The following is a 15,893-nucleotide window of genomic DNA, read 5'->3' on the forward strand; positions in this document are numbered from 1 at the left end:
TATCTATTTTATAGGGTTGTCCAGGGAAGAGGGCAGTATACATGGCTAATTCATCCTAACAGTTTTCAGTAAGCAACTTGCTTTTTTCCATCAATAAGCAGGCTGAATTAGCCATGCTCTCTGGGGAGTCCCAAGCTCAGGGCTGCCGTGGAGTCTGACCTCTCTGTGTTTTGTTTTGTTTTTTGGCAATCCGTATTCCTTTGTGGACACCCCTTATTTGACTGCTATGTGACTTAAGATCCCCCAACCTACTGAACTGTCTGAAGCCAATAACTGGTCAAGTCAGTAGTGGGATGTGAAAGTAAGAACTGACGTCTACGTTGCTACTTTACATATATGTCTTCAATTGGTACTATTGAAGAAGCTGTAGCACGCACCTGGGACGTCTTGATTGAGTTTGATAATTACAAGAAAGCAAAGTTATAACAGTATTGTATACAGTAAGTGATCTAGTTGATCAACATTCTCTTTGTCACTGCCACTCCTAAGGCATTTGGATTATAAGAGACCAACAGCTGTGAGGTATGTCTGTCGCCCTGAGTTGTTTGTTTATAATAAGCCAAGCTCTTTTACAATCTAAACTATGCAGCGTCTTTTTCCTCTCATTCCCGAGTGGTTTTGGGAAAAAGGTAGGAAGCTCGATAGCTTGGTTGAGGTGAAAGAAGATACTACTTTCAGTAGAAACTGTGAATGTGTCCAAAGCACCACCTTATTATGGAAGAATTACAGATAGGGAGGAAAATGGACTAAGGCCTGTAGTTAACTTACTCTTCTTGTCGAAGTTATTGCTACCAAAAAAATCACTTTCCACGTTAAATATTTAAGGGGTGCCGAATCTAAAGGTTCAAAAGGGGCTTTCATGAGCACTGATAAAATGACAATGTCCCAATGCACTGGTGGTTTCCGAGGTGGAAGGTGAAGCTGAAGGAGGCCCTTCATGAAACGTGAGATGAGAGGATGCGTTGAGATCAATGGTCCTTCGCTCTGAATGTGATAGGCTGCAATAAGCTTGCAGCTGAACTCTTGACTGAAGTTGCCAGCCCCGACTGGAAGAGATGGTGCAAATATGTTAGCAAGTGTAAGGATCAATAGAATTAGAGACACACCAACTGACATAATGCTTCCATTTAAACTAGTAGTTGCGACAAGTCAATGATTTTCTTACATAGATGAGGACGTCTTGTATTGGTAGTGGTAAGAAGAACTTTGCTAAAGCTTTGCATTAAATAGCCATGCCATGAGATGTAGCAATGTGTGAAATGGGTGGAGAAGAGATCCTTCTCCTGAGTCAAGAGATCTGGGCTGTTGTCCAGAGTCCTCAGAGGTTGAGTTGAAAACTATATACGGGATATAAATACCATGGTTTTCACGGCCATGCTGGAGATATTAGAATCATTCTCACCCTGTTTTGGGTGCATTTTTGTGCTGTTCAAGCAATTAGAGGAATTGGGGAAAACGCATAGACCAGACTCCCTGTCAAATAGACTCCTTGACCTCAAGAGAAGGAAAGCATCCTGCAATTCTCTGTTGGGACTGGGTAGAAGGGAACAAAATTTGTCAGTTTTTTGTTCTATTCTGGTGAAAAAATGTCTATCTATGGTAGGCCCCAATAACGAAAGATGTTGGCTACTTGTTGGTTGAGGGACCACTTGGTGAATGAAACACTCTGCTGAGTCTGTCTGCTTCTATGTTTTCTATCCCCGGTAAGTACATTGCTTGGAAGGAGACAGAACGACTTTCTGCACATTCCCAGATTTGAACAGCTTCTCTGCAGAATATCCAAGAATTGGACCCTCCTTGCTTGTTTATATAACACATGGCTACTTGATTGTCCATATGAACCATGACAAACTTGTTCTGTAGAACGTGACCAAATGTAGTTAGGGCATTACGTATCGCTCTTAGTTCTAACAGGTTGATCTGGCAGGAACTTTCCTCTTGGGACTACTATTCCTGCGTTTTGTACTGGAGCATGTGAGTGCCCCATCCCTGCGTTGAAGCATCTGTTGTGAGGATCACTTTATAGGGAGTTGGTTGAAGAGGGGCACACCTGGTTAAGATGTCCAGTGACAGCCACCAAGCAATCTCTTCATGGATTCCCTGAGAGATATCTTATTTGACAGGGATTGTAGAAATTGTGACCATTGATTCTTTAGCCCCCATACTTGTGAAGTAGAATTTGAGGAACTACATGAATGGCTGCATAATATAAATACTCTGTGTACTGCCAATGAAGACTGTTGTTGGAGCTGACGAAGACTTTGGGCTCTATCGTTAAGAAAGAAGCCTTTGATTGCATTGTATCTACTCTGGCATCTAAAAATTGTAGAATTTGAGTCTGTCTGATTACTGACTTCTTGTAATTTATCAGGAAGCCTAGACATTCCAGGCACTGACTGGTTTCCTTTAGGACGGACTGCAGGGTGTCCAGATTTGGGGAAACTATAAACCAGTCATCTAAATAGCAGACTATCTGTATACCCTCTCGACAGAGGTGAGCCACAGCCACTGCTAGGCACTTTGTGAAAATTGTGGAGGCAGAAGAGAGTCCAAAGGAGAGTACCTTGCATTGGTAGTGATTGGATTCTATCTGTAAACAGAGGTAATGCCAACAAGATTGGTGAATTGGAATGTATGTATATACATCCTTGAGGTCTAGAGAGCACATCCAATCGTCGGGTTGTATGAATGGTACAATTGACTTGAGGGATGTCATCTTGAATTTTTCCCTTCACAAATAGGACGAAGACACCTTGCCTTTTTGGGAATGAAAAAAATACTGGGAATAGTAGCCTGTATTGACTCAAGCCTCTGGTATTATTTAAGTAGCAATTTGAGCCAATAGCTTTTGGGCTTTCTGGTTTAAGTGAACCAATTGAGATAGGACTCATGGAAGAGCCACAGGATGGGGAATAGCAGGACGACAAAATCCAGATGGTATCCTGTTGCACTATGTTTAAATACCCACTGGTCCGTTATTTCGAAACCATGCTGAAAAATAGTGACTGATCCTGCCCCCAACTGGGATGGGTGACTGTGGCTGATTGTGAATCAAAAAAATCTGTTGGGACTTCAAAGCAGGTTGTTGTTGCTGCTTTTGTGGTCTACAATATCTCTGACTGCCTCTTGGCTGTGCTGTTTGAGTCTGTACTCTAGGTTGTTGGTATGTTGATGTGCAGTATGGTGGAAACCGAACAGTTTTTATTGGTAGAATGGATGTTTATATTGTAAATAATACAGTCTTGGTGCTCCCTGGTGTTCCGAAGTCACCGTTAAAAAGGTTGTCACCCAGGCATGGGAGAGTCTGCCAGTTACTCGTGAATATCTTCTCTAATGGCAGTAGTTCTTAGCCAGGCCATTCAGCGGGAGGCAATCAACACTGTAGAAGTGTGATCTGTAGTCTCAAAAGCCTCATAAACCAAACAAAGTAGGTGTCTTATACCTTCCTCCAAAGCGTGGAATGACTGAGGCGATATCCATTCTCCCATTTCCGATCTCACCAATGGTTTCAATTTTTGCAGGCATTCATACAAATATTGCACCATATAGAATTGATGCTGTTATATTCTTGATTTATCAAGCTCTGAAAAACCTAATAGCCAAAGTCATCCAAGATCTTATGGTCTTTTCCTGGGACAGCATTTGAATGGAGTCTCATCTTTTTAGCTCTTTTCATTGCAGATTCCACCACTATTGAAGCAAGAGGAAAATGTATTATTCTATAACTCAGGGACTTTCTGAGGTGAAACTTGGTCTAGTTTTCTAGCCACAGGTAACCCAAAAAAATTGGATTCCTATGTTTTCATCAAAACCAACTCTAGCATGGCTCCACTGTGGGCTCCACTGGAATATCTAGAATTTTCAAGAGGCCTAATATCTCTGAACATGGGTCAGGCATCTTTTGGACTTCCACCTTCAAGATAGTTCCCAGCCTCTCCATGAATCTGGAGTTAGAAAGATCTTCCAGCAGAGAGGAGTGTTCAGGAGGTTCCTCCACGGTACCAGATGAAATTCCTGTTGAACTAGCTAGTGAATGATTAGGCAAGGATCCCTTGGAAGACCAGACTGGGGAGAAGGAAACGGGCTGCTTTCCTCTACTGGATTAGGTAAATTAGAAGTATCCTCTGATGGTGGAGATTGTGGAATCTCGTAAAGTAGAGATGTAGATTCAGGTAATCAAGGAGAAATTTTCTTCCATGAAGGAGCACTATTAGTTACAAACCCCGGGAAAACTGGCAGTTGCACTTGAGGGTGCAGAGAAGTGAAGAAATTTCTGAGAATTGATGAAAATTGTTCCATCTCCTGGCTGGAACATGTCCCTGGGGATAATGGGAGTGCCTCCTCCAATGACATTAATTCATTCAGCATGTCTTGGCGAGGAGACATGGTAGAAACTGCCTGTGGCTCATCGGAAGCAGAATGGTTGCCATCGCAATAGCAGGAGTTGGAGGTTAGACTAGACTAAAATGTAATGGTTCTGGTCAGATTTCTCTCTCTTGGATACAACTCTTCCTGAAGATGGGAAGCTTCACATATACGAAGTAATTCTAAACAGAGGCCTGAGCAGACCAGCTTTCCGCTCTCTGACGAGATCGAAGAGATAGTAGAGTATTGGTCGTGATGGTGATGACCAAGCCTGATTAGAAATGGTTCTAGATACTTTTTCTATCTCAATCCACAGGGCAGCTGGTGTAGAGATTTGTTCTTGATCTTTTATCCTCTTAGGGATCCACGGACTTGGTTCTATGTGTTGATATGGCAGATGTTTTAGGGATTTGATGTTGTGCACTCTTTGCTCCTCGTACTCAGAGGCGCACCATGTTTATGTGTTTCAGAAGTCATTTGACAATTTGCTTTGTTTGCCTGCCTTTGGTATGCGGCGCCTGCGGCAGTGCCTCCGTCCTAGGTTTCTTTATGGATTCTTGTGCCTTATGCTTCGGTGCACCGTCTGGTGCATGCTTCAGTGCTTTGCAGCCTTATCCCTGCCTCGACGCATGCTTCATAGGATTGCGGCTTGGTGCATCTTGTGACGGCTGGTTTGAGGAGTCATGCCATGGGATTATCGAAGTGCTTCCCCTTGATGCAGGATGAATGGAGCATTTTGAAACACTGCTCTTTGATGCAGAGATCAGCTTAGGATATGCATCACAGTTTCAAGGCCAGTGGAAGCCATCTTTAACTTCAGAGCCGTGGCTTCATGACCCTTTGGGCGTTTAGCCTTCAGCTTCGACAATATACTAAGCCTTTCTGAAGGGCCAATAGATGCAGGCTATCTATGTGGATCCAGATGATGGCTCTTCATGCCTGAGGAGGATTGTGTTGAATGCTTCAGGGAAGCAGCATAACTTCCCAATGCAGATAAGACCATGCTTTCTTCCCTCAGACAGGCAATCTTTTGGGCCCTCTGCCGTTGTGCTTGCGATGACATCTGGCCGCAGCAATTAGCCTAGTCATTTCAGGCCCGAGGCACATATAAAATTAATTATGCCCATTTGTATTTGAAGCCCGGAGTCTTCTTCAACACAATAGCACTTAAAAGTGCTGTTGGAGGTTTGCAAATGCAATGAGAAATTCTCGTTGAGGAGACAATCTGGAGAAAAGGTTCTCCACACGTCTGTGCGTAGGTGCAGAAAAAATGAAAGTAAGGAGACCTCACTACACTCAATCGCGCGGGAACTGCTGCACATGCTCAGAAGAGCAAAGCTCTGTAAGCTTGGAGAGAAGGCTCCATCTAGTGAACCGTCAGACGACGCCAACCAAACAGCATGGTTAATTCAGCCTGCTTATCTATAGAAAAATACCTTGCTGCCTCCAGATAGCAGCACAATCTCAGAGAAAGAAAGCATGCAGATGGCCACGTGCTCTTACCAGACACTGGCATGGGCTCATCTTCATCATCATCAGGAGGTGGAGGGCCTGGAGGAGTCCTGGGTCCGCGGGGCTGTGGTCTTGGTGGACTTCCATTGTACTGATCATCGTTATCCCCATCAGCTATGTTTTTGGTATACAAAATACAAATATTAGTAAAAGGTTGTAATGGATTCTGAAACTTTGATAAGTTTAATTTTAACATTCTGCAAGGTTAAAATGAGGCTACAAAATAGGAAAACAGTATAATGTCAACTTTACCAGTATGCCACCAGTTTTATGAGGCTATCATAAAAACCAATCCTTTGAAACTATGTCTCTGATATTACATAGCAAACAAACCTCCAGCCTTTCTGCTATTAGATTACTGCAATAAAAAGATAACTTTCCACAGGAGAAACAATAGCTAAAATAAAATTAGTCAGTGCGCAATACTATCATAAATTAGCAGCTAGGAGCTACCATGTCTGCAGCCTACTGATAACTAGCCAGTAATGCCATACTGAATGAGGATAAGTTGAACTATACTTTGTTATAGAAAGAGCAACAGAGGGGCCAATGTAATACAGTGTGCAGTCGGACGCAGGTTGAATAGACGCTAATGAATCCCCTAATGCAATAAGGGGATTAGCGCCTATTCAACGTGCGTCCGTCGCGGAGTGAGTCTAATAGCGCTAATCACATACAAATGCATGTGATTGAGGCTATTAGCATTCACTCCAGATGCAAAAAAAAAAGTGCGTCTAGGACTTGTTTTAAATGCATAAAGAAACAGTACTTAAAAGACGGCCGAGTTAGGAAAATTGACATCGTTAAAATCAGTGTCGGTTTTCCTAACCAGCAGACGGCCGAGTTAGGGATTTCGACTGGGGTCGCATTAGCAAGGAGGCGCTGGGGGACCGCGCAAGCTAACGCGACCCCTAATTTAAATATTGCATGGTGCCCCCCCTTGGGTGCCTGGGACGTGTTAAGAAAGCGGGCGCTGACTGTTCAGTGCCCGCTTTCTACGCAGTTGTACTGCATCGGCCCCTGAGAGAGAGAGACGGGTTAGCCTGATGTTGGTGCTGGGGAAAATGGTCGAAGCTATTCTTAAAAACAAAATTACTGACTGCATAAATAGATATGGCTTAATGGGGGGGGGGGGGACGGACAGTCAACCTGAATTTTGTAAATGGAAGTCTTTCCTTACAAATTTACTAGATTCTTTTTGTTTTGAGGGTAAACAAACATGTAGACTAAAGTGGGGCAGTTGATATAGTGTATTCAGGTTTTCAAAAGGCAGTTGACAAAGTCCTTCATGAGATACTCCTCAGGAAATTAGGTGGTCATGGGATTGGAGGTGGTGTCCTAATTTGTACAGGACACAAAATTGTATATATAATAAGAAAATTATCAGATGCTAGTGAATCCTCGTATCCAATCAGGTGTGTGCTTTTATTTGCTTCATTAGACCTATTCCTTGGAGTAGTTTTGCTTTACTTACTGTAATTTTTATACTGTTAGTATTCCTATTGGGTAATATACCTTGTGTGGAATGACTGAGCATAGATGCAAATATACACACACAGAGATATTAATATATTTTCACACTTGTGAAAACTGCTGGTATTGCATAGGTTGTCTGGTCCTTAACAGTTATAAAGGGGGCGAAGATGCTTAATTCTCTTCAATAAAAAGGCTACATCGGGATAGTAAGACAAAGGCAATCCATTGACTCTCCCACTATAACAAGCAAGAGGAAGAAAGAAGTAGAAAATTTCTTGATCCGAAGTAAGGTGGAAATCACAGCCAGCGAATAACCCAGCTTCAACCACCAAGCCCTTTCAATGACCAAACCGTAAGACAAAAATCGACCTGGATCCTCATGGAGCAATCTTAGAAGTGCAGTCCAGATATATTCCAAGCATTAAGAAAGGTGGGAGGAAGGCAAAATTATTACCGGCATGGTTAAAAGGTGAGGTGAAAGAGGATATTTTAGCCAAAAAAAATTCCTTCAAAAATTGGAAGGATCCACATGAAGAAAATAGGAAAAGGTATAAGCATTGTCAAATTAAGTGTAAAACATTGATAAGGCAGGCTAAGAGAATATGAAATGAAGTTGGCCGTAGAGACAAAAACTCATAATAAAAAATTTTTAAACTTATCCGAAGCAAGAAACCTGTGAGGGAGTCTGTTGGACCGTTAGATAACAAACGGATTAAAGGGGTTCTTAGGGAAGATAAGGCCATTACATAAAGACTAAATGAATTATTTGCTTCTGTGTTTACTAATGAGGATGTTGGGGAGATACCGGTTCTGGAGATGGTTTTCAAGGGTGATGATTCAAATGAACTGAACCAAACCACTGTGAACCTGGAAGATGTAGTAGGCCAGACTGACAAGCTAAAGAGTAGCAAATCATCTAGACCAGATGGAATGCACACCAGGATTCTGAAGGAACTAAAAAATGAAATTTCAGATCTATTAGTTAAAATTTGTAACCTATCATTAAAAATCATCCTTGGTACCTGAAGACTGGAGGGTGGCCAATGTAACCCCAATATCTAAAAAGGGCCCCGGGGCAATCCAGGAAACTATAAACCAGTAAGCCTGACTTTAGTGCCGGGAAAAATAGTGGAAACTATTCTACAGATCAAAATCACAGAGCATATACAAATACATGGTTTAATGGAACACAGTCAGCAAGGATTTCCCCAAAGTAAGTCTTGCCTCACAAATCTGCTTCACTTTTTTGAAGGGGTTAATAAACATGTGGATAAAGGTGAGCCAGTAGATCTAGTGTATTTGAGTTTACAGAAGGCTTCTGACAAAGTTCCTCATGAGAGGCTTCTAAGGAAACTAAAAAGTCATGGGATAGGAGGTGGTGTCCTTTCATGGATTACAAGCTAGGTGAAAGACAGGAAACAGATATAGGATTAAATGGTCATTTTTCTCAGTGGAAAAGAGTAAACAGTAGAGTGCCTCAGGGATCTGTACTTGGACCTGTGCTTTTCAATATATTTATAAATGATCTGGAAAGTAATATGATTGAAGTAATCAAATTTGCAGATGATATAAAATTATTCAGAGTAGTTAAATCATAAGCAGATTGTGATCAATTGCAGCAGGACCTTGAAAGACTGAAAGACTGGGCATTCAAATGGCAGAAGAAATTTAATGTAGACAAGTACAAGGTGATACATATAGGGAAAAATAATCCATGCTGTAGTTACACTATATTAGGTTCCATATTAGGAGCTACCACCCAGGAAAAGATCTAGGCGTCATAGTGGATAATACATTGAAATCGTCAGCTCAGTGTGTTGCAGCAGCCAAAAAAGCAAACAGAATGTTAGGAATTATTAGGAAGGGAATCGTGAATAAAACACAAAATGTTATAATGCCTCTATCACTCCATGGTAAGATCACATCTTGAGTACCGTGTACAATTCTGGTTGCCGCAACTCAAAAAAGATATAGGTGTGATGGAGAAGGTACAGAGAAGGGTGACCAAAATGATAAAGGGGATGGAGCAGCTCCCCTATTGGGAAAGGCTAAAGAGGTTAGGGCTGTTCAGCTTGGAGAAGAGACGGCTGAGGGGGGATATGATAGAGGTCTTTGAAATCATGAGGTCCAAAACGTGTAAATGTGAATTGGTTATTTACTCTTTTGAATAATAGAAGGACAAGGGGGCACTCCATGAAGTTGCAAGTAGCACATTTAAAACTAACTGGAGAAAATTCTCACACTCAACGTACAATTAAGCTCTGAAATTTGTTGCCAGAGTATGTTTTTAGTGCACTTAATGTAGCTGCATTTAAAAAAGGTTTAGATAAGTTCATGGAGGAGAAGTCCATTAACTGCTATTAATCAAGTTGTCTTAGAGTACAGCCACTGCTATTACTGGCATCAGTACTTAGTGTTTGGGTACTTGCCAGGTACTTGTTGCCTGGACTGGCTACTGTTGGAAACAGGATGCTGGGCTTGATGGACCTTGATCTGACCCAAGTATGGCAATTTCTTATGTTCTTATGTAACAAATCCTTCCAAGAAGCTTGCCTGAGGGGACTGCCCATTAGCAGTCTCTGGAGATCGGCATACCACAGCCTCCAAGCCCAATGCGGAGACACTAAAAAGGTGGTGTTGGTTTGACTTGCAATCTTCCAGACAATCCTGCCTCTCAGAGCCAGGGCAGAAACACATGCAACAGGGTGCCACATGACCACCCCTGATCGAGAGAATTGATGCCCAGTGTTTTGGGGCCTCATCTACAATTGAAAACATGGAAGCTTTGCATTGAGGCCGCCAACAGGTCTAGGTCCAGTAGGCCCCAGCGGTTCAGAAGGAGCTGAAAGGCTTCCCTCACCAGCTCCCATTCTCCTGGGTCCAAGTTTCTCCTGCTGAGGGAGTCAGCTCTGATATTGTCCTTTCCAGCAATTTGAGAGGCAGCTATGCCTAGAAGATGTTGCTCTGCCCACACCATGAGTGCATCTATCTCCTTCGACACCTGTTGCTCTTGGCTCCACCCTAACAATTGATGTAAGCCACCATCATTGCATTGTCAGATATTATCCAGACCGCCCAAGCCTCTAGACACTCTGTGAACTTCAAGCACACTAACCAAACCGTCCATGCTTCCAATCTGTTGATGTTCCACTGTCGCTCCTCTGCATTCCAGTGCCCTTGCACCATCAACTCCTGACATTGAGCCCCTGTGTCCAGAAGGATCGCATCTGTCGTGAACACCAATCAATCCAGCATCTCCAGGGAAACTCCCTTCCTGAGATGATCTGCCTATAACCACCAGTTCAACTGAGAACTCACCTCCAACAGTAGAAGCAGCCTCACCTCATAATTCTGCGATCGCAGGCTCCATCGAGAAAGCAACACAAGCTGAAGAGGTAGCATATGTGCCCTTGCCCAGGGAATTACTTCCAATGCAGCAGCCATCAACCCCAGGACCTGCAAATAAGACCACACGATTGGGCAAACAGTGTTCGTCAGGGTTCAGATTTGAACCATCAACTTTTGCATTTGAGTTTCTGGCAGAAATACTCTGCCCTGCCTTGTATTGAAGCGAACCCTGAGATACTCCAGAGTCTGAGATGGTTGCAAATTGCTCTTGGCCAGATTCACCACCCAGCCTCAATCCTGTAGCAATGAAACCACCTAGCAAGAACTGCAAAGACTCTCTTCCATGCTCTTGGCCCGAATCAACCAGTCATCCAAATAGGTGTGAACTTGAATTCTGTCTTTGCAAAGGACTGTCTCTACCACCACCATGACCTTGGAAAAGGTCCTGAGTGATGTGGCCAGCCCAAAAGGCAAGGTCTGAAACTGGTATTGACGATTTAGAATGGCAAACCGAAGGAACTGTTGATGTTCCCAATGAATGGAAATATGCAGATATGCCTACGTCAGATCCAGAGATGTGACGTATTCCCCTGCTTGCACTGCCATTATGACAGAGTGCACAGTTTCTATTCTGAAATGTATGACTCGCAAATGATGGATGATGCCCTTGAAATAGAGAATTAGGTTGAAAAGACCCTTCCTTCTTGGGCACGACAAAATTAATATTTTTCTGCGATTTGGGAACAGGAATCACAGCTTTCAAATCCAACAGCCTTTGTAATGTAGCTTCCACTGCTACCCTCTTCTGAGGGGAGTTGCACAGAGATATCAAAGACATCCTGAGGGATGCAAAGACATTCTAGAGCATATATGTCCCGAACCACTTTGAGAACCCATTGATCCAAAGTAATCTGGGCCCACCTGTGATAAAAATGAGATAGGCACCCACCTATCTCCTGTACTAACAGGTGAGCCAGCAAATCTTCATTGAGAAGATCAAGGGGCTCCACTTCCAGAGCCCGCATCTTTTCCCAGCCACTCCGAGGGTCTTCAAAAGTCTAAGAGATCAAGCTCAGCAACTCATCTCTATGAAAGAAACGGAGAAGAGTTCTATGTGGCTCCAAAACTGAGGGAATCTCCCCTTCCTCAACAGGAAAACCACCACCATCATTGATGTCATCTTTATCAACCTGGATTTGAGCTTCTCAGACCACGCTGAGCCACAGTGCTTGACTGTGGTGGCAGACACAGAAGAACTCTGAGCACATGGCTAAAAACCAGTAGGTATAGTCGATTCAGAAGACCACCCCTGTAAAAATGTCTGTAATCCCTGGAAGAATTTCAGCCAGGAAAAGGAGGATGGGTCCATAGGTCCAAACCTGACATCCTGAGAGCGAGTTTCCCCTAAGGAGTCGGCCCATGGATCAACTGAAGAAGGAGACACCAGTATCGTGTTGTTCTAAGTCCCACTCCCCTCAGACCCAGGAGATGGACCATCACCAGCAAAATGAAGAGAAGGTAAATCCCCACGAATATCCATGCAGCACTGACAATGGCTTAAAGAAAGATTTGGCTGTATCGCCCTGATGTGGCATGCAGCTATAAACACAAAAAAGTGCAGTCAGGCACCCCACATGTAAAAGCCACGCACAAAATGGACGCATAAAATTGTGCATCCAGGTACACACATAGTACACTTGCCCAAACTGGACACCCAAACCTGGCATCCAGGTACACACATGCTCAAGGAACACCCAAGTCAGGCACCCAAGGTATGCATCCAGAAAAAAGGATGCCGAACTTTTTGGACACACAGTCGGTAACAGGTGTACAATAGGGATGCGCTGATGGCACAGTGTAAAAATGCGCAAAATCACCCTCACAGCCTACCATGCACCAAAAAGGGAGAAGGATGAGAGCGGGGCCTAGCCAAATGACTGCTCAACCCGCCATTCCTGAACTACCTCCACACCTCACAGAATTCCCCAGAGATGTGAGGAGGAAGGCCAAATGCCGAGGAAACAGATCCAGTAGGAAAACTCCTCTTTCTCCTGGTTTTTTTTTTTGTTTTTTTTTATAAAGTAAAAACTTTAACTGAGCTCAGCCCTCCCTGACTGAGAGCAGGAACAGGTCCAGGCTATGGAGGGAGAGGGCGAAAGCCTTTGCCACCTATCCTCTCTCGGCCTGCAACCACTAAGTAAATTTTAAATCCACGCCACCCAAGGCTACCAGACTGAAGGCACTCTGAGGGAGGGACCGAACGTATCACCTAAGGAGGCAAGTGGTGCTACATAGACGTCTTGTTTTCGTGATGTCTCCTTTTGTGCTTCTTCTTTTCTCTCTTTATCTTTTACTCACAGGCAATCAGCCATAGGGAAATGAATGTCCACCATCTGCTGAGACGAAGAATACTGGCGGGCTGATATCAGGGCAGGCCTATATAGCCATGATGTCAGTTTTTGCTCCATCTCCATCTGCTGGCAGAGGTGCATAACCCACTGGTGGGCTTGACCTGATGGAATGTAGATGAATGTTTGTTAAGGAGAATCAGATCTCTTGGGCGCTGCACTATTTCCATCCTCCATTGAAAAAAATGAATTGTTAATCTTACTCTTTATTCCATCTTTTAACCAGTTCACAATCCACAATAGCATAGCCATAGCTTGAACCAAAGAATAATTAATAACAAATAAACCAAATTTAAATATTTTCATGTATGTTTTCACAGAACCATCATATGTGGGACCCAGGCACTTAAATAAATTGTGTGAGGATCAGAGCTGTTGTAAAGTGGCCCACCCACTTAGGGCTCAGGCTCATATAATTAGGGCTGCCCAACACCAGAGGACAAGGATGCAGAATAGCTGCTGCAGTTCCCATCTTGCAACAGCCAATGGGGGGAGAGGGAGGGCTGCCACGGGACCCTAGAATTCTGAAGGAATACAAAAATGAAATTGCAAACCTGTTTCTGGTGATTTGTAACCTATCATTTTAAAACAGCCACAATACCAGAAGAATAGAGGGTGGCCAATGTGATGCCAGTTTTCAAAAAGGGATCCAGGAAACTATAGACTGGTGGGCCTGATGGTGGTGCCAGGCAAAATGGTCGAAGCTATCTTAAAAACAAAATTACTGACCACATAAACAGACATAGTCTAATGGACGAGAGTTAACATGAGTTTTGCAAACAGAAGTCTTGCCTTACCAACTTATTAATTTTTTTTTTTTAAGGGTGTAAATAAACATGCAGACAAAGCTGAGCCAGTTATATAGTGTATTTTCAATTTCAGAAGGCATTTCATGAAGTCCCTCATGAGAGGCTCCTAAGGAAATTAAGATATCATGGGATTGGAGGCTGTATCCTATTGTTGACTGGTAACTGGACAAATAACTGAAAACAGAGGGTAGGACTAAATGGTCAGTTTTCCCAATGGAGAAAGGTTGTTAGTGGAGTCCCCTGGAGGTCAGTATTGAAATCATTTCTATTTAGCATTTTCATAAATGATCTGAAGAAAGGAATGACAAGTGAGGTGACCAAATTTGCAGATGACACAAAATGATTTCAAGTCATTAAAATGGCAGCAGATTATGAAGAATTGCAGAAGGACTTTGTGAGACTAGACACACAGAAATGACGGGAGAAAAGGACCAATGGTTCATCCAGTCTTCCTATGGAATATCTGCTGTGCCGATTACCCCCATGTCTTAATCAGTACTGCTTGATGTGCTTTGCTTATGGACTTGGCCGTAGCAGCAGTCCTGTGTTTTTTCCTTAATGTCTGTGCATCAATACCCCAGACTGTAAAAAAGTCATGGCTCAAAGTCATGGCTTGTGTTGGTTGTCTCTAAATCCAAATTGCTCTTCCTTCCACCCCCTATCCCCTTCCTTTGAAGCAGAGAGCAATGCTGCATTGCATCAAAACCAAAAAACAAAGCGGAAGCCGATCCAATATAGCTGGTAAGCGAAGAGACAAAGAAGATCAGTGTAAAAGGAAGCCTTTATTGAAACTTGCCCGAGTCTGGCCGAGTTTCACTCTTATAAGAGCTGCCTCAGGGACTACTGACATTTTGACACCTCCTCCAACATCCAGATTCAGTCTATCATCAAGAAAATGAATCCTGCCAACCACCCTCTGGATAGCATACACATTACAAGCCTCAAGTCAGTTGAACCTATTATAAAAAATTTAATCACCAAGATCGTCAATCTATCACTTACTGAAGGAAATTATCCTAATTGTCTCAAATCTGCAATTATCAAACCCATATTAAAAAAGAATAACCTCAATCTGAATAACCTATCAAATTATCGGCCTATTTCAAATCTACCCTTTATTGCCAAAATCATAGATAAAGTTGTTCACTCTCAACTCGATGATTACCTGGAAACTAACAACCTCCTATCTCCAAACCAATATGGTTTCAGAAAAAACCTAAATACTGAGACTCTCCTTCTCTCTCTAAATGATACTATTTTAAGAGGATTTGATAATGGAAAGCAATATCTACTAGTACTCCTTGACCTCTCTGCAGTTTTTGACACAGTTAATCATCAAATTCTTCTAGAACAACTATCTGAAATTGGTTTAGCTGAGACTACATTACAATGGTTTTCATCTTATCTCTCCACAGAACTTATCAAGTTTCATTTAATAACAACATCTCTAAAAAAATTACCCTCAATACTGGAGTTCCTCAAGGTTCAGCGTTATCTGCGACTTTAACATATACCTCTTACCAATTTGCCAGCTATTAAATGATCTGCAAATCACCCACTACCTTTATGCTGATGACATACAACTTTTAATTCCCATAAGAAACTCCATTGATGATACTTATAAAGACACGTCTTTATTACTTGAATCAATCAAACTCCTCCTTACAAAATTAAAACTCATAATCAACATTGATAAAACCGAAATACTTATAATGAACAAAAAACCCATTGTATTACCAGCACCATTATTCACAACTAACAATCAAATTAAGCCAATATCCCCTGTCAATCACGCCAGAAACCTTGGAGTAATAATTGACAATAACCTATCTTATAATAACCACATTACCATCAAAATCAAAGAAGGTTATCACAAACTCCTAATTCTACGGCGGATAAAACCTTTTCTAAATTTAGTAGATTTCAGAACAGTTTTACAACTAATTATCTTCTCAACCATTGATTACTGTAATTC

At 42.5% G+C, this 15,893-nt stretch overlaps 1 protein-coding gene across 4 annotated transcripts in view; it reads right to left on the reverse strand.

Annotated features, from left to right (window-relative positions):
• VIRMA (vir like m6A methyltransferase associated) overlaps positions 1–15,893 on the reverse strand; it is a 254,816-nt gene that overhangs the window by 130,266 nt on the left and 108,657 nt on the right. For all 4 annotated transcript variants that reach the window (XM_029591711.1, XM_029591710.1, XM_029591709.1 and 1 more), the window contains exon 6: positions 5,869–5,991. In XM_029591711.1, the coding sequence (XP_029447571.1) occupies positions 5,869–5,991 (123 nt within the window). The remainder of the gene's footprint in view (positions 1–5,868; positions 5,992–15,893) is intronic.

The sequence above is a fragment of the Rhinatrema bivittatum genome, chromosome 2 (assembly GCF_901001135.1).
Source record: "Rhinatrema bivittatum chromosome 2, aRhiBiv1.1, whole genome shotgun sequence".
NCBI classification, from domain to species: domain Eukaryota; kingdom Metazoa; phylum Chordata; class Amphibia; order Gymnophiona; family Rhinatrematidae; genus Rhinatrema; species Rhinatrema bivittatum.